Source organism: Nelumbo lutea, chromosome 4, assembly GCF_056320005.1.
Source record: "Nelumbo lutea isolate HS-2025 chromosome 4, American lotus-T2T, whole genome shotgun sequence".
NCBI classification, from domain to species: Eukaryota; Viridiplantae; Streptophyta; class Magnoliopsida; order Proteales; family Nelumbonaceae; genus Nelumbo; species Nelumbo lutea.
The window spans coordinates 42,610,322-42,637,468 of NC_142687.1; the positions used below are offsets into that span (position 1 = coordinate 42,610,322).

Consider the following 27,147-nt stretch of genomic DNA (forward strand, 5'->3'; position numbering starts at 1 on the left):
TCATGCATTTGGTCTGGGTGTATACACTAAATTGTTTTGGGCTTCAAAGCTCAAATTTGAACATGGGCCTTTCTTTCTATCTGGACCTTGCCTTTACAAATTCATTGACATGAGAGGAGAGTCCATGTGGAATCCACCTTGAAATGAAATTTAAATTCTAATGTCAAGTTCTAGTGGTTTGTGGAAATAAATCCAAGTCCAACCAAAGCACCTCTAACATCTAATCAATGATGAAAAAGAAAAGGGTAAAATATAAAAACCTCCCTTGAGTTTTTTGACAATCATAAAAACTTTCCCTAAGGTTTCACTTTCACAAAAACATCCCCCATATTATTGAAAAAACCTGTAGTTATCTCTCTTTTTTTATTTTCATGGATGGAAACAGTTGGCCTAATGCATTGATTTTTCAAAAGTATCCATTTTACCCTTATATCTATCAATTTAGATAGAAATTTATTAGAATACCCCCAAAATAGTTTTTCACTTTTAATTAAAAAATAATCTCTAAAATCAATTGAAAAGGATAGAGTAATTTTACTATATAAAAACATTACGTCTAGTGAAGTTTAGAAGGGCAAATTTGACATTTTGAATTATATTAAAAGATGCCCTAATAGATTGTAAAGGTAATTTGATAACTTTGAAGTCTTCATTATTAGAATAAAGACGAAAGGGGGTAATTATAGGTTTTTTGTGAACTATAAGAGAGGTTTTTATGATTATCAGAAACTTTAGGGGAGGTTTTTTATATTTTACCCAAAAGAAAATGATTAATAGAAGATCATTCTTCCCATAAATGGCAATTTTCCAATCTTGTTGTCTATAAGAGATAACTAGAACCAATCAAATCTCTAGTAAATCAAGGCATATCTTCTCATAAATGGGAATTAGTCGATGGTTAAGGAAAAAATAATTAATTAAAAATCATTCTCCCCATAAATGGAAATTTGCCAATTTCATTCTCCGAAAAAGGGTAACTAGGTTTAATCAAATCTTTACTCAATTAAAGCATATATGGGAATGGAATCTATAAAGAGAGGCTCCCATCAAGTGAGGAGGGACCTTTGGTAAAAAATTTAGTAAACAAAGAAGGTTCTTAGAGAAGAAGAAAGTGCATACATCATCTTCTCAAGGAATCCTACAACATTATTGGAGTTCTTACAAAGTCCTTTTAATCAATCTTTCAAAGCACAATTGGATGAAGCAATCTTCATCGTTCTCTAGAGTATGGAAATACATCATTCAACCATTGGCTACAACATTAATACAAATATTCAAACCATAAGAAGTGCACCATCAAAGGAGAATCATAGGTTTTTAACTCATTTGTAAAAGAGTTTGTATGCCATTTATTTCAGTATAGAAAATCAATTTATTTGAATTTTTCTCCACCTTTTCTTTTGTTTGGATTCATACACAAATTTGTATTGACAGTAGGTTTAACCCCATTTGAACCTACAGCTAATATTGCATTAGCAAACGTGCATTTAAATAGAAGATGATGTTTTTCTTATAATTCGCACACATTGGGCATTTAGAGTCTTAAACTACTTTCTTTTGAAGAGTTTGGATTTAGTTGGAATTGGTTCCCAAAGAAGTAACCAAACAAAGTATTGAATTCTATTAGGAGCTTTAATCTTCCAAAATTTGTTCTATATTTTGTCCATGCACAAGCTTAATGGAAGGCTCCTCGAAAGGTTATGTGGGTTGGCTTCACTATAAAGTCATCATTTCTTGTTCTCTTCCATACCACATTGTTCCTTGACATAGTTGGATCAACACTAATGTGGTAAATAAGATCCCTCTCTTCTTGTTAAGATAGAGAATGTAAGGAATCTTTAAGACATTGTTCGCTAGAATCAACAAGATCACTTTGCCCCATGCCACTACACTACTTTCTCTCCTCCTTTCATAACTATACCTGCTTAGGACAAGAATAAAGACTATCGGTCCTCCATTTTACTTTTTATTTTATCTACAACCTCTTAAACAATTTCTTATTTTTCCTCCCAATACATAAACAAGTATCCAAATCTTTCTCATCTAGGTCCATTAACTTCATCCCTAAAGCATGCCTTAAGCATATTTGTTGCCTTCTAAGAACATTTACTAAACATTGTACTAGACTTTTGAAAATAATCTATTGACCTGACCACTCTTCAAATGTGTGCATTAATTCTGATAGTCGTCTTAATTGATTCATCTATACTCTATAAAAAATAAAATAAAACAAACATATGCAAATAGAATGTAAGAAATTATTAAAGCCATTCTTACAACTTTGATTCCTGGAATGTGGCCTAATTCTTACTCTTTGACTATCAAATGTGAAAGAGAACTTGCATACCAATAATAAACAAGTAAGGAGAAAAATGATCTCCTTACCATAATCCTTTCTTAGTTGAAAAATTACCATATTGATCACTATTCAACAAAATTGAGTAAGAAGCTAAAGAAATACATTGATAAATCATGTCAAACCACAATTGAGGGAAATTTTCCCAATTAAAGTTGCCATAAATGACTAGTCATCTTATCGAAACCCTTGAACATATCCATTTTGATGACTTCCAATCCCTTTTTTGTCTTTTTCACTTTTTTTACATATAATGTATTACTTCTTTGGCAAGTACTATATTATCATTTATTTGTTGACTGTCTACAAAACTAGGTAGAATGGAGGATATTAGTTTTGCCATTAGAGGTCGTATTCTATTTCCTAAGACTTTTGTGATGCATAAACTAGTAAGCCTAAAATGATAGGATTTTTTTGGGTTGAAAAGTATTTAGTAGTGAAAATGAGATTTGGTACATTGATTTTTGCTAAGGACATATTAGAAGTAAAGGACTCTCTAACCACATGCCAATACTTCTAAAAGAAGAAACTAGTTACTCCATCCTCACTTGTGAAGATGATGCATTTGAAATCAATAAACCAAATCTCATTTTCATCATTCAGAATAGGTAGATCCACATCATCAAGATCACACCTTCTTGCTTTCCACTAGCTTTTAGAAATTCTTTTTTTCTAGTTCTTTACTAATAGCATCTTTAAATGTGGTTTCCTAATCTTTATCCATCACGGATCTAATAATAACTATTAAAAATACATGGCATTTTCCTTATGTTAAACAAGTATCCCTCGCCATTCCCACTTGTTTCACACCAAAATGGTATGATTCCACTCCCAATAATTGAAAATTGTAATCCCATCTTTTTCCTATTATATCTCATGGCATTCCACAAACCAAACAGAGGAAGGGAAAAATATTTGAGAATATTTATTTTTTCCCATCCTATCACAAACCAAATAAAGCCTTAATAGGGGTGGAGCCTTGTGATTTTATTCCCAAGAATCTTTTTCCTCATCCCATCCCTCCATCCTCTTTAGCTCTTATGAGCTTGGATCTTGGCTTCTACTACGTATTAGGATCAGAGAGGCCAATTGGGACTAGAGTCAATAGAGATAGTTCGACCTAGTCTATCTACAACAAAGTGGATTGGTACAGTTACCCATAGTACAAGACCGAGCTTGGTTTAGCTGCACTAAGAGAGACTCTATAGGTTGAGAGTTGGCATGTTGTTTCCAATTCCTTCCTTAATCTCCGCCAACTACCCCTTTTATCCTACCTTTAATGACTCTTAAGGGGGTATTTATAGTGGTTCCCTACTACCTCCTCTTCATTTGTCTATTTGTAAACATCGGAGGAGAGAGTTGGTGAATGATCTCATTACACCTAGCCCTCCCTAGGGTCCCTCATGTACGTAGCCCCTTCTTGAAATACTTGCTCTGGAGTGGTCTCAAAACTATGCTTACTAATGAGGGGACTTTGGTTATACTTATGCAGGAGTGGGTAAAGAACTACATTGTGCATGTTGCACTACCCTTGGATCCTCCTCCACCAAACGCATAATGATATTTTATTGCCTTCTTCATACTATTATTAGTTGTTGTCATTTTTTTAAACAAATGTACTAGAGAGGCTTTACTTGATCGACCATCGCTCTCAATCTCATCTCACCATGTGTACAATGGGATTTCATTCATGGAATTCCACACCTGTACGCTAGCATGTGTGTGTGTGTATATATATAAACCTATGCTTGTTCTCTATTGTTGTTTCATTTTAGGTTCTATTCACTTATTTTGATTTTTGTGTATTTTTTTGGCAAAACATTTGGAGAGTGTGTTGGAAACATGAATTTTGAAGAGATAGATGGAAACCCCTTTCTGAAGATGTTGCTCTCTATCTTTCTAGTCCAATCCTAGAAAAATGCCACCAATCGAAAGGCCTAGCAGAGGAGGACTTCTCTTCCCATCGTCTTTGAGTCGTACCTTATCATAGATACCCCTTGTCATCATTAATCTTCAGTTCAAAGGCCAAATTGAAACGCCATTGCCATTGTTTGAAACAAATCATCCGAGTTGATATCAGTTCAACATTCTAAGGTTCTAAGAGGTAAACCCTTAACCACATCCCTTCTATTTTGATTGAAGTTATGTTTATTGCTTGAATAGGTAGTTTGTTCATTGTGTTTTTTTTGTTTTAAATTTTAGTACAAATTTTTTTAAATGAAGAATCTTCCATGAATACCATGGGAGATCTCTGACAATTTTCAAAAGGATGCAGCACAAATGGAAATCTTTTCCCTAATGAAGAATCTTTAATGCCTAGTTTGAAAAGTCAAAATTAAGTAATGCCTAGTTTGCAACTCAAGTTTTGAAAGCAATAGAACAAAAATAACTTTAACTAAGTCCCCAATCATATGCTTATTGGCTTCTAGATTTAAGTACTCTGAATATAAAATCCATGTGTGATCAACATACCAGATGTTCTCGACAAAGCTCCACTACTAAAAAGGAGGGCAATTCAAACTTGAAATAGCAGAACAATCACTGTTTCCAGCATTTGCCACCATAAGTGGAGGAGCAACAACTCCATCCACATAGCCCCCACCACTGAATACTCCTACTGTTGTTTGCATTGTCCTACAATTGAAATAATAGTAACCTATAGTAGGTTGTTTAAAAACAACAGATACTTGAAATAGTACTTTAGTTGCCAAAAACACACAACAACAACAACACTACAATAAATGAACAATATACATCCATCGACTCCCAAGTAACAGATTTCAACGGGAATCCTCACAATTGAAAGATAAGATGACCAGGTACGGACAAGGATAAAAATACAAGTATTCAATCCCATATTATTATTAGAGTTTACGACAATTGACAAGCTAAAATTTATTGAAACTTCTAATATTCATAAAATAATTACTACCAAGTACTGACTATGCTGTAAGATTCATTGCATTATGCTACTATATATCTAGTTCACAAAACTAATACAGAAATTGTTGGTACCTGATCATACATAGACACAAGAAAACTTCACGACATATATATGTATAACAACAAACTCTACCCATACTGACCCCTTCATTGCTTCTCTTCCTATAGAAAAATTGCCAGCAAAAGGAAATTTTCCCATGGTGAAGGTGACTCCCTTCTCGATAAATCCTCAAACAAAGTTGCGGTGCTGCTTTCGGAGCCAAATGGGTTTTGATCTTCCTTTTTCTACATATGTGGCCTTTATGACCAACTCTCCTGCCTGTTTATATATTCAGAGGTTGATTCTACCTCATTGATTATCATCAAAGATTGTCCCTGCCTCCAACTTTTTGTCGGAACCATAAATCCCTCCATGGTTGAGTTCCACTCTTCTTTTGACCCTTCTCAATACTATGAGGACTAGGTGATTAGTATGTTGGATGGGGCCTCAAACGAGGTACATAGGGAAGCCCTTTCTTCAGCGGGCATGCTAGACGCCCTCCGCCCCCCTTTTGATTATGATCATGAAGGACAAGAAACAAGTCAAGGTTGGGCTAAATGACTTAGTTAGTTGGCAAACAACATCATTCTGGAGGGGCGAGGCGAGAAGAAGGTGTATAGACAAAACTTTGCTTGCTTCATCTATTGGTTGGATGTGGGGACGACACCCTCACCCTGATGAGGATAACCTTGTTGACTAAAACAGTCAGATTCTAGGGCTAGGCTGGAGCAGCCCTTATGCTTTTCTTGCTCTTATAGACCTTGAGTTTGATTCCTACAAGAGCTTTTAGTTCTTACATTTGAGACCCAAATGGGATAAGGCTACTTAAAGTCTTGGTGACAAAGGTGCTCCAAGAGGTGGATGCATGTGCTCTCCAACTTACTCCTCCGAATTTGGAACTCCTATCTAACACCTGTCTATGCCATGTCCAATATCTGTTGCCTTCAGACATGGTAGACTCTAGTGCTACCACTGGACTATATTCGCCAAACCGCATGACTTGTTAGCTCAGATATGATCAAGGCCATCCTGCTGACCCATCCTCTCTTCGAGAGCCCTTGACTTTTAAGGGCTTCCATGCCTTTGTGGTCAATGTCTCTTCCAATCTGGTTGTGCTCCCACAAGACTTCTATTTTGTCGATTCTAAACGTTTTGGAGGGGTTTCCTCTAACTAGCATTAGTTTTGGTGGCAAGTTCAGCCCTTGGTGGCATTCTTCCACACAGGTTACAACTTATCTTAGACTCACCACTCTAACTCTTTGGGCTGGTATCAAGATGATTCCTGTAGGAGTGAACTCCCACTCTCCAAGGGACGCTAGTGATGATAGAAGCTCATCCTAGGTAAAAGTCCTTTCTCCTTTGTCTTGGTTCCATGGGCTATTCCTTTTAACTCATCCACTGATTGGCGAATTCTGATGTGTTCTTTCTTGTTTTAGGAGAAACAATTGTGGGGGTTTAGGATGAAATTCCTCCTCTTATTGACCTTGTAAAACTTACCCACAATGAAACTCTTCCTCCTTACACCTCTGGCCCTACCACCATCAAGTCCTCCAACCATCTCCAAGAGTCTTTCAAGGATTTGATTGCTCAAATTGTCAGCTCATGTTACACTATGAGATGCTTGGGGCCTTAGGTTTTCTCTATTTTACACTCAAAGGCTTCTAAAGAAGAGAAAATGGTCAAAGTCATCAGGCGACTAGGCAACAAGGTCTCCAACAAGTTTTCTTTGTTGCTACTTTGCCCATGAATTTGAGCATATTAGCTTTGCATCTTCTTCTTCTTCATCTGAGAATCATTATTGGGATATCTCTACCTCTAATGTCTCATTTCGCTCTCGAGTCTCACAAGATCTACACCTTGTTTAGAAGCACAAGGCCCCTGATGTGGCGGTATGTTGTTTAGCCTGCCTTCGTCCTACAAATCTTTCTGTGATCATCACACCATCCTCAAGTTCATCTCTCCCTTCCTTATACTCTTAGTTTGGATTCATCGATGAATCTAAAGTCGACCCATTATTTCATGTAGCTTATTTACCCAATCCTCATCCTCAGATGTTCGAGGAGTTATGCTCCGCTAACTTATCTGCCACTTTGGCTATAGCCACTAGGTTAACCCTTTTTTACTTCGAATCCTTTTGCCAAATGATCATCCGGTGGTAACCACTCTTACTACTGTGCCTCTTGTAGGTCAACTCGAAGCTCCTTCCATTGATTTCCCTACCTAGACTCTAGTTGTCGGCATTGTTTCTATTCCCTCTACTAGCCTCGATCCACTAATCAAGGAGGGTACGCCTAATGCCAATTCTCCTACTCCATAATCTTTCGAGTCCCTAGCACCAACAAACCCTAAAGATAATTTAGTTCGTGCAACAAAGGAGCCTCATCATCTGCTTAGTCATCATAACGGGTCAGATGTTTAAGCCATCATGAGCACATTAGCCTTGGGGATCACCATTCATATTCAACCCTTAGTCATCGGGACCACCTCATAAAAACCAGAGATATCTTCTTAGTGTGATATCCCTTTGATACTGCTAGGCTAGGTAGTAATACCATTGGTGGTCTAGGATAGGGGGATCACTAGTGTGATATCCCTTTGGTACTGCTTCTCTTTCTTCTTGCTTCCAGCCCCAGTGGCCTTTTTTGTCGATGGTGCTTCACTCTTTCTTTTAGTTTGGTAATGGCAAGGTGGTGTGCCTAAAAAATGAGTTCGAATCAAAGAAATTATCAATTTTAAGTTCCCCAAGTGGACTTGATATTCAGTTGCAATGTCGTTGAGGCACAATTGAACTAGCATGCGCTCATCTTTCCCTAGCACATGCTTGAGGTCCAAGCTCTTAGTGTGGAATGTGGGGATAAACTCATTAACTCCCTCATCCTTACCTTGTTCCATTCCTCCTAGGTAAACAATATTGCACTCCTCTTTTAGCTCATAGAATCTTCCATAGAATAGGTTCACAATGTCGTCCCAGGTCTCAATAGTATCGGGTCGTAGCTTGCAATATTAGGTGTAAGTTTTGTGATCCAGAGATTTGCCAAATTCTTTCAAAAAAAATTTGGCGTCAAACCAATATTATCCTAACATATCCATGAAGCATCTTACATGCTCTTTGGGGTTGCCTCCTTCGCTAATGAAGCAAGGAAATTATAGCACCTTATACTTGTAAGAGTAAGGTTTGATGTACAATTCTTTTGAGTATAGTGAGGATGTAGAGCTGATACCATCCGTGAGCTGGTTCTTGAGCTACCCTATCATGGCATGAACCTCCTCAACTGTAACAAATTGCTTCTTTAGTGTTTGGTGGCAATCGGCCTCATCCAACAAGGCCCACTTTTCTGATGATGGTCCTTTTGCCAAGGTAGGGCTTCTCCCTTTTCTAGGTTGATGTCTAATCCGGTTCGGTCCATTTCCATTGTCTGTTTGGTTCAGACAGAAATGGGAATGGGAATTAAAATCAGTAGAAATGGGATTCCATTCCCAAGGGAGGGGCAGGGAATGGCCATTCCCTCATATGGGAGAATGGCATTCTAGCAAGAATGAGAATGGGATTCCAATTACTTCCAATCAAACAGTTGGAATCAGAATAGCCCATTCCGATTCAAGACCCCTATTCATGCAAACCAAAATCAACACAGGCAATGGATGGGTTGGTTTTGAGCCCACATGTAAGGTAACCCAATCCATCCATTTGCCACCCCATTTACTATTGACTCGTACTTGGAGTCTAATATGAATTCATCCTTGGATAGGGGTGCAATTGAATTAAGCTCTAATTGAATAGTTCAGTCTCATGTTTGACTAAACTCGATTCAAGTTTGATTCTAAACACGTTCAAATCTCAAGGTAAGCTCAATTAGTTATGAAAGTATATTTTTATATTATTCTATATATAATATAAGAATATATTATGTATTACAAAAATTTATCATATATATATATATATATATGTTTATAAAAATAAAAAATATATATTCATTTTCGAGATTTCAAGCTGAACTCAAGTTAATAAAATAATTAATCAAATCGAAAAATAGAGTTTGAATCAAACTTGAACTCGAAATCAAACCCAATAGTATTTTATTCGAACTGAGCCAAGACATGTTGAAGTTCAGCTAGACTTGACTAGATTACACCCCTATTCTTGGCAACCAACCAACACTAACCCACTTGGTCTAATAATAAATCTAGTACCCAATAGGTTGAAAAAATTTAACCTGGTTCATTGCTTCTCAGTTTTCAATGGGCAATGGGTCGAGTTTGGTTCAGGACATGGGGGACCAATCCTTAACCAATTATTATAAAACAAACCTAAAACTGAATTAATTATCAATTGGGATAATTGAGTCCCGGTTAGTCCAATTAAATTTGACATCTATATATGACTGACTACCTATGATAATAAAAAACTTTGAACTTCATTTTTGATAAAATAACCTTGTGACAGTGAATATTGGACCATTTATATGTTGATAAAACTAGTGTTTTTAATTAAAATTATCCCATAAACAATATGAAATACACCCTTTTAAACATAAAATATAACAAAAATTACAAACTAAAAACTAGATCTTCATGTATCATTAATTGGGCTTGGGTCTGCTACCTACAAGTTGTTCCTACATCTCTACCTATTGGACATTATAGTTGCACATTAGGAATATCTCATTTTTCTTATTCATAGGGAGATGTGGGATCATTATATATATAACAAGACATGTCATGCCAGCATGGCTCTCCTTTCACCAGTGGTATTTATCTATTTTCTCATTTTTTGTATTTTTCTTATTTTCTTTAGTTTTAAAAATATAAAATGCCAATCATTGTCATTAATAAAGTTGCACACTATTACCAAGATATTAAATAATTATAGAGAGAGAGGGGATGTAAGTAAGTTTGGTATTTTAGCCCCCCCCCCCTCCAAGGATTATTAAAGAACTCAATTTTATATATTTACTAATGCTTAAGTATTTAAAATATTTAACTACTATTTACAAAAAATTGTAACATAAGTGAAGAAAATGTAGCACTAACAGATAATATGGAAAAAATAAGTATTTTATTAAGTAATTAGTAGTACTTTATTAATTTGTTAAAATTATTAATATAATTAATCCAAAATTATATATTACTAAATTATTGTCATAACAAATTATTAAAATAAAGATTAGTTACTTAAAAAAAAACATTACGCTACTTTCTTAATTATAAGCTTTGATATAATAGGTTAAAATAATAAGCCAATGTTTGAGAGTGCTTATTTTTAAGCACTACTTAAATAACCACTTACTTCAGGCAAGGATCACACCAATAAAGACTTGTTGGAATAAGTGCTTCTTGAGTATTAAGTGTTTCTTGAGTAAATAACCACTTACTTCAAGCACTATTTAACTAATAAGTGTTTCTTGAGTAAAAACCCTAATAAGCGCTTATTCATGGAAATAATAAGCCGGTTTTGAATGGTGCTTATTTTTTTAAGCACTTATTGCTTTTTTATCCGTTTTGACTTGTCGTGTAATTTTTAGGGTTAATAGCAAATAAGGGCAACTTTTTGCCCTTAATATCAACAAAAGAATACTATTTTTATATAATAACCAAAACAGGGTATCTTTCTTTTTGGGAAAATATCAAATAAGGGCAATGTCACTATTAATAGTCTTCCTCAGCCTCTGTGTAAGTCCTTTGGCTATGGTCTACAATTCATAAAGAGAGGAGAGTCACTGAAGAAACAGATGGAAATTCTCATCGAGCTCAAAGCCACTCTCAAACAACAAGAAATAAAGAAAACTCTGTTGAGGACTCGAAAGAGGATCCCTCCATCTCAAGCACAATCTCATGTGGTATGTTATATATATTTCAAATTCAAACTCTGTACATCCATGGCTTTATTGGATTCATGTATTCAATAATCTCTTCTCTTTTCTATCTCTTGACTGAAGACGATGAGTCTGTTAAGGACATGACAGAGTAGGAACATCTTCAAGACAACTCCACGGCTGAGACGTTGAGTTTGAAAGAAATGAAGTGCAATTCTTAGAATCTCCAAGATCAAATGAGATTGGAAAATCAATTAGGATGAAAAGAGAGGAAGAAGATGAGAACCCTTTCAGGTCGTGTGATCAATTGCCAAGGAAAGAATGTGAAGATAAACATCTCACTAACGACGCCAAGTCGTACCCTCTCAGCGATCACTTACTTGGTTTGGGATGATTTGATTAACCGGTCTAAGAAAGGTGGACCAGAAGGAAATAATAAGTCAAAAATCAATAAAAAGAAGCTACATCATGCCAAGAAAATGATCAGAGGAGCTTTCATTGAGCTCTATAAAGGGTTAGGTTCATGATGACAAGTAAGACGAACTCATGGCTTATTTGAGGGCAAAGACAGTGATTTACGAATTCTCTGTAAACGTTAACAGAGAAGGGTTCGCCATTACGAGCAACACGAGCTCATGGCTTATTTGAGGGAAAAGACAGAGTGATTTGTGGATTCTCTATAAACATTAACAAAGAAGGGTTCGCCATGAGTTATTGACGGCAAACATCACTCGCTCAGCTCAAGTTTACTGAGGAGGAAGACGAATGCCCTTATTTGACATTTTTCAAAAAAGATATCTTATTTCGGTTATTATATAAAAAATATTATTTTTATTGATATTAAGGGCAAAAAGTTGCCCTTTATAGCTAGAAACCCTAATTTTTAAAAGGGTAAATTTCCTAAACTACCCTTATGGTTTAGCGAATTGGCTAAGTGTACCCTTACTATTTGAAAATTGTCTAACACTACCCTTACTGTTTCCGACAATTGACTAAGTCTTACAAGCATCGTTAAATATGGATGGAAAGGTTGAAATGTCCATTTTACCCTTTAATTCAAACTTAATACTAAAGCTAAATTTACCTTTTTATCCCTTGTTTTAACGCCCAAAAATAGAGATCAAGCACCACCATTGTCATAGGTGACGATGACAATTGCAACTTTCAAGCACCATCTTAGACTGGCCTTCATCAAATCCATCAAACCGATCTTCTCTCTTTGAATGTAGGGGATCCCATGTTCATCAATCTCCATCACGGCGTCACTGATGGCTGCCCACTTCGTTAGATCAAAATCAGAAATCCCACTTCATTAGAGATGAGATTTAGCGAGATTCCGGTAGCAATCCCACTTTAGACCGGCGCCTATTTGACTCCAATACATATGTAAAAGTTAACTGTAACAATCACTTAGTCGTCATTAACCACCAATAGCCGTGAAGATCTACGATCTACAATCATTGTGCTTTCATATGTGCTTCTCAAAGACAAACGGTCGTTCGAACTATCATAACAAAATGGCATTTGAAAAATAAAATCAAAGAAAACCCTCACCCATTTGAATCCATGTCCTAAACAACACTTCTAACTCAAAAAATCCAACTCTGTAAAGATCCAAAAGCTCTTGTTCTCCCTCTACAACACTGCAGTGGTTATCGACATCTCTTCAGGGATTCCAGCGGCTCTCTCTCTCTCCCTCTCGCCCTAGTCATGCAGAGGCTCGTAGTACGAAAACAACAGGAACAACTCCCATACCTACTTTGAAGCTATATGGGCACAACTCTCGTTCTCTCTCTCCCTCTCCCTCTCCCCCCATTCCTTCGTACCTACTCTGAAGCTTCTAGTCTCTGAAAATTGCATAACATAGTTGCAGACAACTACCAATCCTCCACCTCCTCTGGAACTTGAGGCCAGAAAAATCCGATGGACAATCTTTGAAGAAAAGTAAAGCTTCACTTTATTGATGCCGATCGATTGGAGCAGTGGAAGAACATTTTCCAGAGATAGGAAATTGTTCACAATCTAGCCATAGTTTATGCCCATTGAAGCTACTAGTGCGGGAAACGAAAAACCTACAAGGAGATAGGATTTGGGGACAAAGGGTCAATTACTTTACTTTCTGGTGAATGTGAAGGGTGTCTAAGGGCAGGGAGAAAGCAGAAGAAACTCCTTACCTGATATCAAGGTTCAAAGTATCGAAAACGCAAGGTGTATCAGAAAGACAAATTTAAGAGACGTATTGAGATACTCTTTGGATACGAATGAAAAATCAAGATACGCATAAATATGGTAAAAAATTCAAATAAATCTTTAAAATATATCGCTAACTATATTTACATATTTTATATGATTGTAAATAAGTCATTTAAATGTAAAATACCATAATTTAATGGTTTATATGAAGTGTAACATATCGAGAAAAATGATGGAATAACTAAAATGTACAAAAATTAAAATGTCAATGTCAATTTTCAAAAACCAATATAATTAATCTTAATATTTATTAGTATATAAATTTTAATAATTAATTCTAGCATTTATTAATAAAAACTTGTCACTCATTAAGAAAAGTGAAAATTTACTTACTATTAAAAATACATATAACCATAGCAAACAAATATGCGTGGCTCATTGGTGGACTTGTGGTTGTTAAAATCAAGTGACTAAGGTTCAAAGCTAAAATTTGAAGTTTTTACACTAACAAAACGAAATTAATGATAGGGGATCATTAATTATAGGAATTAATGAGAGAATTTGAATGAGGCGCTAAAATTCAAATTCAAATTTAAATTTGCCTTAGAGTAATTGGTTAATTAATGAAAGAGAAATTAGACTTAAATAAACAACACTAATGAGAAATTGAACAAATGATTTATACACATTCCGCATATTAGATTCTTGTCAAAACAATATGTATCAACCGATACATTACAATATTTTGAACATTGCCTGAGACCAAAACAATGATTGAACAACCACCTACAACCATTGGGGAGTGGTTCAAAGTAGTTGACGCCGATGATAGGGACAATGAAGAAGAAGAGAGAGGGACGAAGACAAAATTGGGTTTTAAAGAAAATTTATACGTCACGTGGTCTCACATGTGTATAGATTTCGATGGAACATTAACGGATATTAAGACAAGGGTAGAGCTAGTCAATTAGCTAAACAGTAGGGGTAGTTTAAAAAATTTGCCCTTTTTAAAATATGTATACTACCCCGATTGAAAGAAACACTTTTTTATCAAAGGCACTTATTTGATAAACACTTAGGGTCTGTTTGGTTCATAGTCAGAATCGGAATCCTTCGGAATTGGAATCAGAATGGTTCATTCCCATAGTCTATTTGATTCAGACAAGAATGGTAATGAGAATTAAAATCAACATGAATGAAATTTCATTCCCAAGGGAGGGACAGGGAATGGTCATTCCTTCAAATGGGGGAATGCCATTCCATCATAAATGAGAATGAGATTCTAATTCTGCCCAACCGAACAGTTGGAATCGAAATAACCCATTCAGATTCCGATTCCAGACCCTATTCCTGTGAACCAAACGGGACCTTATTTTTAACAAAAACCGATCTAATAAATTGGATGGGACCCAAAGCAGAGAACCGGAAGGTTCGGAACCGCCAAAATTAGTTCAATCGGTTCGGTTCCATCCGATAAACCCGCCCATGAACGCTCTGCCAATTCAATAACTCTCTTTCTTAGAGGGGCAAAAAAGTAAATAAAGTTTAATCGTTATGGAGATGTTTCATTGAAAGTACACACGCGTCAACTGCAGCATACCTGAAAATGTCTCTGGATTCTTCGAGCATGCGATCACCGGAAATCTCTAGTAGGTTCCAGGCTCCACTGATTCCGAATCCTCTACGGGAACCGGAGGAGACTGGGCAAATCATAATAGGCCACGTTGTCCTCTTTATAACTATTTCGAATAAGAAGCCGACGTGGTCCATTGTGATTGGATCATTATTACGAGTACAACTGTAGACGATTTGAATCGCCATCTTCCCTTCCAGAGGTCTCTCTTCCCTCAACAAAAAGGACTCCCCTTACTCTTCACAGAATCAGAACAGAACGAAGAAACGAAAGCCAAAACAAGAGAAGAGCATCAAGTTCGCATATACATTACTTCATTTTCGCCAGTTGAATTTTGAAGTCTCATTTTCCTGATCGAGAACCGGGAACAAGGGTTCGGAAATATCAGTTTGGTTTGAGGGTATGATTCTTCTATCAGTTTGTTCTCTTGATACTTCATCTTTTCTTGAATGAATTTTCAACACCGGGCAAATGAATTGTAATGTTGCCTTCAATTCTTGGTTGTTTCTTTTTTTTTTTTTTTTTTTTTTAAAGCTCATAGTTCAATTTGTTCCACTACTCTCTGTTCTTTTTCCAACAATCTATATATTCTTATTCTTTTTCTCCATCTCTGCGTGTTTCTGTTGCTTATTTCGATTTGAACAATCCAAAATATTCGATTTTTCGTTTTTGTCTAAATCCATTTCTGATTTTGCAGGTTTTTAATTTCATCTGTGACAAGAAGAAGCAACAATGAATCCTGACAAGTTCACTCACAAAACAAACGAGGCCATTGCCGGGGCTCATGAACTGGCAATGAACTCTGGCCATGCACAGTTTACTCCAATTCACATGGCCATCACATTGATAACTGACCCAAATGGCATCCTCCGGCAAGCAGTCGCCAATGCTGGTTGTGGAGATGAGGCCGCCAACTCATTTGAACGAGTCCTCAATCAAGCCATGAGGAAAATTCCATCTCAGCATCCTGCCCCGGATGAAATCCCTGCAAGCACTTCTTTGATTAAGGTAATCAGGCGAGCCCAATCGTCGCAGAAATCTCGCGGCGATACTCATCTTGCCGTTGATCAGTTGATTCTTGGTCTTCTTGAGGATTCCCAAATCGGAGATCTCCTCAAGGAGGCTGGGGTTAGTGCGGCAAGAGTGAAATCAGAGGTTGAGAAGCTTCGAGGGAAGGAAGGAAGGAAGGTTGAAAGTGCTTCCGGCGACACCAATTTTCAGGCATTGAAGACTTATGGTCGTGACCTTGTTGAACAGGCTGGGAAGCTAGACCCAGTCATTGGTAGAGACGAAGAGATTCGAAGAGTGATAAGAATTCTCTCTAGAAGAACAAAGAACAATCCAGTTTTGATTGGAGAACCTGGTGTGGGTAAGACCGCTGTGGTGGAAGGACTGGCTCAGAGAATCGTCAGAGGAGATGTCCCAAGCAACCTTTTAGATGTGAGACTTATTGCTTTGGATATGGGTGCCCTTGTGGCTGGAGCCAAATACAGAGGAGAATTTGAGGAGAGGTTGAAATCTGTATTGAAAGAGGTCGAAGAGGCTGAAGGGAAAGTAATTCTCTTCATTGATGAGATCCATCTGGTTCTTGGAGCTGGTCGAACTGAGGGTTCCATGGATGCAGCTAATTTGTTCAAGCCAATGCTTGCCAGAGGCCAGCTGAGATGCATAGGTGCAACTACCCTTGAAGAGTACAGGAAATATGTTGAGAAGGATGCTGCTTTTGAGAGACGATTCCAGCAAGTTTATGTTGCAGAGCCCAGTGTTGCAGACACAATCAGCATCCTTCGAGGATTGAAAGAGAGGTATGAAGGCCACCATGGTGTTCGAATTCAAGACAGAGCTCTTGTGGTTGCTGCTCAGCTCTCTAGTCGCTACATTACTGGTATGTAACAAGCTCTTGTGGTTGATGAGTGGTTTTGGGGATTAAATTCAAATTTGTTTTTTGAGATTTTGGTTTATAAATTTGGTTTCAAATTGGGGTTTTAATTAATGTATCTTTTGCTCTGTTTAGGCCGTCATCTACCCGATAAGGCAATTGATCTGGTTGATGAAGCTTGTGCAAATGTGAGAGTCCAGCTTGATAGCCAACCTGAAGAGATTGATAACCTTGAAAGAAAGAGAATTCAGTTGGAAGTTGAGATGCACGCTCTTGAGAAAGAGAAGGACAAAGCAAGCAAAGCCCGTCTTGTTGAGGTGAGTAAAACATAAATTATGATAATATCTGGTCTGGTATTTGTTATTTGAATGTTCACTTCTTTCAATACTTCGACTGCTGACTCATTTGTTACTGCATCAGGTCCGGAAAGAGTTGGATGATTTGAGGGATAAATTACAACCACTGGTAATGAAATATCGAAAGGAAAAGGAGAGGGTAGATGAGATGCGTAGATTGAAGCAAAGGCGTGAGGAGCTTATGATCAGTTTACAAGAGGCTGAGAGAAGAATGGACCTGGCTAGAGTGGCAGACCTGAGATATGGTGCCATTCAAGAAATAGAGTCTGCAATTGCCAAGCTTGAGGGGAGCACTGATGAGAATCTAATGCTTACTGAAACAGTTGGACCTGACCAGATTGCAGAAGTGGTGAGCCGATGGACAGGCATACCTGTCACCAGGCTTGGACAAAATGAGAAGGAGAGGCTGGTAGGGCTGCCTGAGAGGCTGCACAAGAGAGTTGTGGGACAGGACCAAGCTGTGAGTGCTGTTGCAGAGGCTGTTTTAAGGTCCAGAGCTGGTTTGGGTCGACCACAGCAACCAACTGGTTCATTTCTCTTCTTGGGTCCAACTGGTGTTGGTAAGACTGAGCTTGCCAAGGCACTTGCCGAGCAACTCTTTGATGATGAGAACCTGATTGTGAGGATTGACATGTCAGAGTACATGGAGCAACATTCTGTTGCCAGATTGATTGGCGCTCCTCCTGGGTAAGTTTTTTTTTTTTTTCTAAATTATATTGATATTACGCCTGTTCTCCAGCAAATGAGTCTTTGTTCCTCACATTTAAGTTGGGATTTTCAGGTATGTTGGACATGAGGAAGGCGGGCAGCTCACTGAGGCTGTGAGGCGGAGACCTTACAGTGTCATATTATTTGATGAAGTCGAGAAAGCGCACATCTCTGTCTTCAACACCCTCCTTCAGGTTCTTGACGATGGTAGACTGACTGATGGCCAAGGGCGCACTGTGGACTTCACCAACACAGTGATCATTATGACTTCAAATCTTGGAGCAGAGCATCTCCTTGCAGGACTCATGGGCAAATGTACAATGCAGGGTGCTAGGGAGAGAGTCATGCAGGAGGTAAGAATTGAGAACCACGTTGCTTGCTTTTTTGTAATGCATGAACTTTTGACGGGAGTTGGGACATATTGTGACCAATTTTCCTATTTTGATGAGTTGCAGGTTAGAAGACATTTCAGGCCAGAGCTGCTCAATCGACTAGATGAGATTGTGGTCTTTGATCCTCTTTCTCATGAGCAACTAAGGAAAGTTGCTAGGCTCCAAATGAGGGATGTAGCAAGCCGCCTTGCCGAGAGGGGTGTTGCTCTGGCCGTGTCTGATTCTGCTTTGGATATTGTTCTAGCTGCTAGCTACGATCCAGTAAGTAAACTAGTCTTCAAGGATAGTGCATTTGTTTGCGTTTGTCTTTGTTGGAAGAAGTCTCACGCTAATGTCTTTGCTGTGTTCAGGTGTATGGAGCAAGGCCGATAAGAAGGTGGCTAGAGAAGAAAGTTGTGACAGAGCTATCTAAAATGCTCATAAGGGAAGAGATAGATGAGAACTCCACTGTCTATATTGATGCTGGGCCTGGAGGAAAGGAGCTCATTTATCGTGTGGAGAGGAATGGAGGATTGGTGAATGCAAGAACTGGACAGAAGTCAGATATATTGATTCAGATCCCCAATGAGATTAGGAATGATGCTGCTCAAGCGGTGAAGAAGATGAAGATAGAAGAGATTGATGAGGATGAAGAGATGGAGGACTAAAGTTGGACAGTGAAACCTACTAGACCCACTCTCTGGATTTACAGGAGAGGGTTTTCTGTCATGTTTTGGTTGTCTTTGTTTTGACTGCTTTGATCATGAAACTTCCGACTTGGGATGTTTTTGAATTTCTGATGCTGTCTGAATAGAATTGTATAAAAAAAAGTGTTAATTGGTTTTGGAATTTTTGGTAACAAAATGATCTTACTAAAAAAAAAAGACAAACGAGATCCCAGACTACAGGGGAACAACGCACTACTATAACCACACATGCAATTACCAAAACTACTAGCACTTAAGCAGAGACTACACGAAGCAGCAGACTCTTAGCAAGCCAACAAGGCAGAGCATCACGGGAAGTAAAACCAGAACTTAAGCCAGCCACATCAACTTCATGAGCAGCTCTATTAACTTCAGCGAAACCCACTGAAGCTTGAACAACCTGTTAAAACTTAAGGATTTAATATCTCTACAAATGAAGTCCATCAAGACTTTTCACCAGCACCAAGGAATCAAATTCAAAAACCATTCTAAGTTTTGAGAAACAGCATTCAAAAGGGCTTTTGCCTCAGCAATCAAAGAGGGGTAGCAGCAGAACAAGGACCACTCACAGCTCCCCAACATAAGTTTAAACTGTTTCTGATAATAAAACCAAAAGCTGTTCTGAGTTTCTAGTAAAACTACCATCTAAGTTAAACTTTGAAATACCTTCCTCAGGTGGAGCCCAGCAATAAAAGTAAAAGACAACCATGTTAACCTTTACATTCTGTATATGTGAACCACATTTTTCATTTTTCTCTTGTTCTCTTTTTATTATCAAATCAAGAGAAGGCTCTATCAACCTCAACAGTCCAACTCCTCTTGTCCTCAACAAGACCCATTTGAATGTTTGGGAGGTTTGAGTATAGTCTCTGCAACACTGTCCCAGCTCCAGTTTTGTACTCAAATCTACATAAAAATTGAATGAATTATTATGTTTGTATAACACCCAAAACTTGGGAAGTTGTAATGGAGTATTTATGTTTGAAATGAACAAGAAAAAGGGAAGTGAAAATGTAAAATAAGTTATACCAATTAATTGCATTATTCTGAATTTGGCATTAAAACAGAAAGAAATATGGAGAATCCATGGTTCAACATGCTCAAAGAGTCCTGACAGCTACACTTTCTCTAGTAGGAATTCTCAATTGAAGGGTCATACTCGGAGGAATAAAGTCAAAGCAAGGCCAGCTTGGAACAAGTACCTACATGATTTCTATAACTAACCTGAAGTGTTAACCTTTTCATGAAGAAATTTCAGCTTTAGATTAGACAAAGCCACCATATCAAGATCTCATTGCTGCAATTATGAATGACTACAGGTTCGTCATATAATTTATTCACATTACAACTACTAGGAGTGCTCACGGTTCGGTGGCTTATTTTTTAAACCGAACTAGTATTATCGGTATCTGAAAAACTGGTAACCGAAACCAACCCTAAGCTTACCAGTTCAGGTAACTATCGGTTTAGTTCACCGGTTTTTTTACTTTTTTTTTTATACTTACCATATATATTATAAAAAATACATAAATATATAATAAAAACTATAAATATATATAATATTATATTTTAAATAAATAAAATAATATATTATATATTATAAATAGATATATATATATATTATATGCAATTAGGTGTGCTCATGGTTCGATTAATTAAACCCTGGGGCGTTTTGTTGAACTGAACTGGTAGTACTGATTTTTGGAAAACCAATAACCGGAACCGAACCAAAACCAATCGATTAACCAGTTGATCGGTTCGGTTAACCGTCAATTCGATTCGTCATTTTTTATGGTTTTTAGTTTTTACAATATATATTAGAAAAATATATAAACATATAATAAATATTATAAATATATATAATATTATATTTTAAATAATACATAATATATAATATATTATAAATATCTATTTATATATAATACATATTTATTAATTTATAATATATAAAATATATATAATACATATAATATACATAAATATATACAAAATATATAGAAATATATGTATACCAGTCAGTTCAGTTAACCGCCAATTTTTTATATTGGTTAACCAAAACCGAACTAGTACATTCGGTTTTTTAAAAACACCAAACCAACCGGTTAGGTTAATCGATTTTTTTCGGTCGATTCGATTTTTTGATTTTTTGCTCACCCCCATATGCAATGCATATTTATTAATTTATTATATATGAAATATATAATATACAAAAATATATATCAAATATATAGAAATATATGTATACAAGTTGGAGTTAACCACCAGTTTTTTATATTGGTTAACCGAAACCAAACCAATACCTTTGGTTTTTTTTAAATATTGAACCAAAACCGAACCAAATAGTTCAGTTAATTGGATTTTTCGTTTGATTTGGTTTGGTTTTTCAGTTTTTCTTGCTCACCCCTAACAACTATAGGGGTATGGGTAAATGAGGAACATTCAAAATCAGCATTTCACATTGAAAAGGCACATTACCACTTACCAGATGTGCAGTTGCAAGCTGTGAAACAAGTAAAATCATAAATAGCAACTGTTGTTGAGGGAAATCCCTCAGCAGCACAAATTCAGGTCCATCTTTCTCCACTTGCTCCTCCAACAAAATTTTCTGCCATAATAAAGTAATGCAATATAATTTTTAAAATATTGCAGTACATGATATTTCCTCATAAATGGAAGTTAGAAAAAGAATGAACATACTAAAGTTATATCAGTTTGCAAGATACTACATTTTTTTTTGAGAGAGAGAGAGAGGGTCATATACCTGAATCATACAAATTTATTTTGAATGAATACCTTAAACAAACTTCCATTTGTAGGGTACCAGGTTAGAAACAGAGTGCATCCACATGCGTTCTTTAGAATGAAGAGTTCAGTTACCATTTGAAGTTGAATAAGAAATTTAAGCTAATAATAATAATTTGCTCAATAACCCCAGATGTTGAGACCTAGAATGATTTATTAAGAATAATCCAAACAAGGTGTACTAATGCATCATTTTTATTTATTAGCAGAACCGTAACATTATGTCACTTCCTCTTATCAAATCAGCTACTTACTTGCATGTAGAATGTATTGAAGACATTGTATCCATCCCTATAGAAAATAGTAACCATCAATGACATGTTCAATAGAAGCTTTTCATAGGATTAGAATTTTAGATGAAAAACCTAACGACCTATGACCTACAGAGAAATTTAGTTGTAGGAAAATAAGGTCTGACTACAAATGGGTGGGATACAGCAAAACCATAGAGGACCTATGGCTGCAATGTATGGAAGGAAAATATGGTCCGAATGATCCAATCAGTTTCATCTTAAGCCATTTGGGGTTATAATAGCCCCAATAAATTTTTTTTTTTTTTTGTGTGTGTGGATGGTGGTATAAGAGAAGTATCTGACTAAAGAGATGCTTGTAAAAAAAGGTGGCAGCTTACCTGACCTGATCTGTCCTCTCGTAGTCAGGAGACTGAATCAGTGACTCACTACAATCTAATCATCAAGTGGTTACTTCAATTAGTAAAGCACCAACAAGTATTTTTTTTTTAACATCTATTAGCTAGAGAAAGATAATTTAAGAATAAGAATCGAAGTAATAATACATACATGCATACATACATACATGTATGAGAGAGAGAGAAAGAGCAAAGGTTCTCAAAACGTAAGCAATTTACCTTGGAAACCACTATAACAAATGTTGAAGGCAACTCAAATCCAAGATGTGCAATTTGATGATCAATTCCAATCACATCTGTATTATCAATGAATTTTATCTACACCAAGCACAAAAAAGAAATAAATAGCAACTACGCCCATTACCCCCACCAATCAAAAGAGCAAAGCAGTATGAAAAGCTTGACCTAAAGAACTCCAACAAAGAAGGTTCTTAATCCAAAACAAATCAAGGGGAATTGTGCTTAATGCATGGAACTACCTCTTTAGTTCTCAAGGTAAATCTAGAAAGTCAATTGACAAAATTAGTAGTGCTTCCAAGGCCTCAGTTAAACAAATTGTTAAACCACTATTACCTAAAGAACTTAAATTCATGTTACAGAACATACTATTGTAAAATTTATTGTGCCCATAGACCATTTATGGATGATGTATAGGAGGAGGAGGAAATTGGGTGATTACTTGACCAGCAATATACAGTAGTTGATCAATTATGCATCAAGATTGATTATCACAATATATAAAATGAATACAAGCAACCATTAAGCAAAGTAATGCACTTACTAGTATCATTAGGATGATTCGTCTTTCGATGCAAAAATCAATCATGACCAAAGAGAGAAGACAACTAATGTTTAATAATTTTCATTTAATCCTTCAGAAACAAAAATCTTCCTTAAAAGTAAGATTCAAGAACACTAATTCTCTAATCATGTCTTCTGAATTCAGAGAAGGAGATTCATATAATATTCAATATATTTCCTGGAATCAACAACTAGGATTTAGTAACTAAAACTCTAGTCCTTTTGGTTAATACCTTCCTTTAGCACAAGACTTGATTGCTTTGCTTCTCTCAAAATTCTATTCATTTTTGGGCATTTGCATTGAGTTACCATGTTAGTTTTCTTCCTCAAATGAGGGATACCCAGGGATGACAGGTTATAAGAAACTAACCACTCTTCAGGTTTAAAAAATTGACAATTTGAACAAGGGTTTAACATAGTGGATAGAAGTGTTTTTTTAGAATCTAGATATATCTGAGCTACAAAGCCCATAAATCCTTATAATGCATTGTCTGAACAATCCAGGCACATGAGCCCAATATATTTGCATCAACTAGTTCCAAAGCCTTGTTTGCATTGCATTCTAGCCATGCCTAAAAGAAACAATCTAAATTTATATATGGTCTAGTTTCACCACTATTGGCAACCGTAAACAATTTTCCACTAGCATAGAATTTCTGCACCATATCTAGATTGACTACAGTTTGAAGATTCAATTTGTTGTAAGCCTATTGCAGTATATATGATGATAAAATGAATGTGCTAAAACTACTATAAAATGACTAGTATTACACCAGCCAGGAATATTGCAACCACCATATATAATTCTTGCCAATGTACCAAAAATAGAAAATGTGAGGACGAATTAGATCATCTTTATTAGCTCAAAACAAGATCATGCATAATAGCTTTGCAGTAATAAAACTAGTATATGATTCAGAAAATTACTTACCAGGAAAAATGCCCTTAATGACATTTGAATCAATTTCCAACTAGACAATTCATAATTTTAATCATTTATTACTATTATTGGTTACACTCCCAAGAAGAATAAACTTAACAAATAGCCACAAATTGTATTAACAGGGAACCAATAAGCAACCCAACAATTTTCTACTATGCAAATCAATTCCATGTATAAGTTGTATTAGTAAAACTCAGCACCAAAACCTAGAAAAAAAAAAGATAAAATAATGCATATCCATATCCCTTAGAAGATCAAAGGCCCTAATTTTAGAAAAAAAAAATTGGATCAATAATTTTAGAAAAAACATTGTCAACTAGAAAGATGACTTCTAAACATAAAAGAAGCATCATAGGAGCACTCCATGTTCTAGAAATGAACTGAAATGAAGAACCACTGACCTTGAGCTATTGATTTAAAGCTAGTGTTCATGGCTCTATTCTAGTGTTAGAGACCTTTAGAAACACCTCTTTGGCTTTGTCATCTTTCTCCTCTACTCTTCTCTACAAGAAACCAAACCAGAGAACAGTGTTATCCTTGTTGAACTACAATACCGGAAACAGAGCACAAGGGAGACTCTTCTCTCTAGTCATGGTTTCTCTCAACCGATGGATGGCTAGTGCGTGTGTATGGGGTTCTATTTATAGAGTCCAAACCACCTAGTTAGGGGCCTTCCTTCATGGTTTAGGAAACCAGAGGCTCCATCAACCTCTGTTTTACAAACCTTAAATCTGAAACCATGCACTCCCTCTCTCATGTGGGCTTCTAAAAACAACTTGCTATTTCAGCAGCTAGCTCTAGACATTACTCCACTATGAACTCTTGGTTGAATGAGTTCTAACAAAAATATGCACCAACTACTAAGCAGAGAACAAGGGGCAGGAGACAAGCATATGTACCATTGAGGTTAGGTGCAACATAGGCATCAACAACAGATTTCAACGGATTAAAAGGAGGGATCCATAGTACATAAGAAAAGAAAACACCAATAGTAAGAATTAAAAAGAAAATGCATTTGAAACTAATCGTTCTCCTAATTCTGGCTAGACTCATCGAACAACTTTTGTAGAAGAATGATGAAGAGCCATTGCATTCCCCTTCCTACATGTGCTACTACTACGGTTATTGAGCATCGATTTTTACCACTTGCCAAGCATCTATAATCCCCCTCTCTCTACTACAATATGTTCTCTATAACTATGAAACGTAAAAAAGAGATGAAGAAGAAACTGGGATTTTAATTTTTATAGGCAAACAAAGAAGAAAGCACTTTATATCCTTGGATACGAAGAGGACTGTCTTGACTTCTTTTGTGGGGAGAAGCAAAGAGAGAGAGAGAGGTAGAGAGGGCGCAGGAAGGGAGTGAGAAAGAATATAGAGAGGATGGGAGGAGGAAATGGAGGAGAAAAAGAGAACCTCATTCATTTCCGAGTTTTCACTATAGTAGTTGTCACTAGTTTATAGTGGTAATTTTAATCGATTACCACTATAAATTAATATTTTTAGCAGCATTCATCTTTCATCTCTTATGAAACTGTTACCAGTTGTTATTTTTTCTGGAAAATTTTACTTTAGTATCCTAAACTTTGGGGTAATGTGAAGTTAGTATTCGAACTTTAAAATGTGTTACTACAGTATCCAAACTTTTAAAAACTGTCAATTCCATCCTTGTTGTTTGTACTCCGTTAGGTTTGTCAGTCACGTGATGACATGTGATGACTTAAAATTTTCAATATATCTGAAATATCCTTTAAGCATAACTTAGCACCATTTTACCCTTTTCATATTGGTTTAATATTTTCCCAAAATATATTGGTTGAAGCTGAACGGTGAAGACTGGGTGTCACCGCCATCGCTGTAGCAGAAGTTTGCGGACTTCCATGGCCCCAACGGAGAGTATCACCTCGCCTCCATTACGTATCATGGCATGGTGGTGCTGCCCAATTTTATCTCGATAAATGATGCCAATCGCTGCTTGTTTCAGACCCTGTTGCACCTGTAAGAACCCAATAAATGACACCAGCGGGAAAATCAGAGGGAGTGCACTTGCAAGAAAACCAAAGAGAGATTGAGAGATTACTAGTAACAAAGCCACCATTAGCATGGAGAGCGACCCTAATGTTGGACAAAGTGGAGTAAGTGAGATACGGGAGGTGGAAGTGTTCTTAGGTAAAGCTTATTGTTATTGTTAATTTAAAGCCCACACTTCCTCTTGTTTCTTTAATTCTTTCCACTATGCTTTTTCACTTATTATTTATTTGTCTATGGATCTTCATCTTCAACTCTGCCTTTTCACTTCCCAGGTTATATGCTCAATGCTTTGAAGAAAAGCTCCTTTTCTTTCATGCAAGGCCCTTGCTCTATTTTTCTTGTTTTAGCTGTTCAACCGCAACTCTGAACAATTTGGATTAGTTTTCTGTCTGGTGGGTAGATTTGTGGATTTTGTTGGCTTTTGGCTCTGCTTAGAGAACACATATGGTTGTGAAAATTTGAGACTGGTTTGAGAGATTATTCTTCCTTTTTTCCCCTTCTCTTATCTTTTTCTCTACTCTTGTGCCGCAGGGCTTGGGTTTTCAAGCGTTTATTTGGAAACTCATATCGTTAAATCATATCTGGTAGTCACAAACTTCACCACCATGTTCTAACTATAAATGTCGTGATAGAGTTTTAAGGCTTCTATTTGTTCTCTGATTGGCATATCCTGTTTAGCAACAAATCTAACCAAGAACTGATGCTATGGAGGACTGTTGTTTTTGTAAGATGTTTATAATAGAATAATTTTTACGGATGTGAATATGTTTGTAGATCGTTAGAGATTTGAGGTGTTAGAAATAGAGTGAGAAATAAGATTTGGGCTATATCATTTGATTCAGCTCCACCTTGAATGGTTCACCCATAACATAATGGATGGATTTCTTTTTGAGTTTCCTTGGTAGTTACACTTTGAGGACTG

The 27,147-nt window shown here is 36.5% G+C and overlaps 1 protein-coding gene and 1 long non-coding RNA gene across 2 annotated transcripts; both read left to right on the top strand.

The window, feature by feature from the left end:
* Window positions 1-15,161: 15,161 nt before the first annotated feature.
* On the top strand, window positions 15,162-19,141 carry HSP101 (heat shock protein 101). Its single transcript, XM_088985960.1, has 7 exons — window positions 15,162-15,378; window positions 15,676-16,863; window positions 16,993-17,174; window positions 17,278-17,900; window positions 17,995-18,274; window positions 18,377-18,574; window positions 18,664-19,141. Exons 2-7 carry the CDS (start codon window positions 15,711-15,713, stop codon window positions 18,958-18,960), a joined length of 2,733 nt encoding a protein of 910 aa, XP_088842086.1. The 5' UTR covers window positions 15,162-15,378; window positions 15,676-15,710; the 3' UTR covers window positions 18,961-19,141.
* Window positions 19,142-26,031: 6,890 nt separating this feature from the next.
* On the top strand, window positions 26,032-26,820 carry LOC148855445 (uncharacterized). Its single transcript, XR_016112226.1, has 2 exons — window positions 26,032-26,363; window positions 26,498-26,820. It is a non-coding gene; the product is annotated as an uncharacterized LOC148855445 (long non-coding RNA).
* Window positions 26,821-27,147: the final 327 nt, after the last annotated feature.

Coding starts and splice junctions, on each gene's coding strand:
- HSP101 (XM_088985960.1), top strand. CDS start 15,711: ATGAATCCTGACAAGTTCACTCACAAAACAAACGAGGCCATTGCCGGG. Junction 16,864..16,992: donor CTCTAGTCGCTACATTACTG/GTATGTAACAAG, acceptor TGCTCTGTTTAG/GCCGTCATCTACCCGATAAG. Junction 18,275..18,376: donor GGGAGAGAGTCATGCAGGAG/GTAAGAATTGAG, acceptor GATGAGTTGCAG/GTTAGAAGACATTTCAGGCC.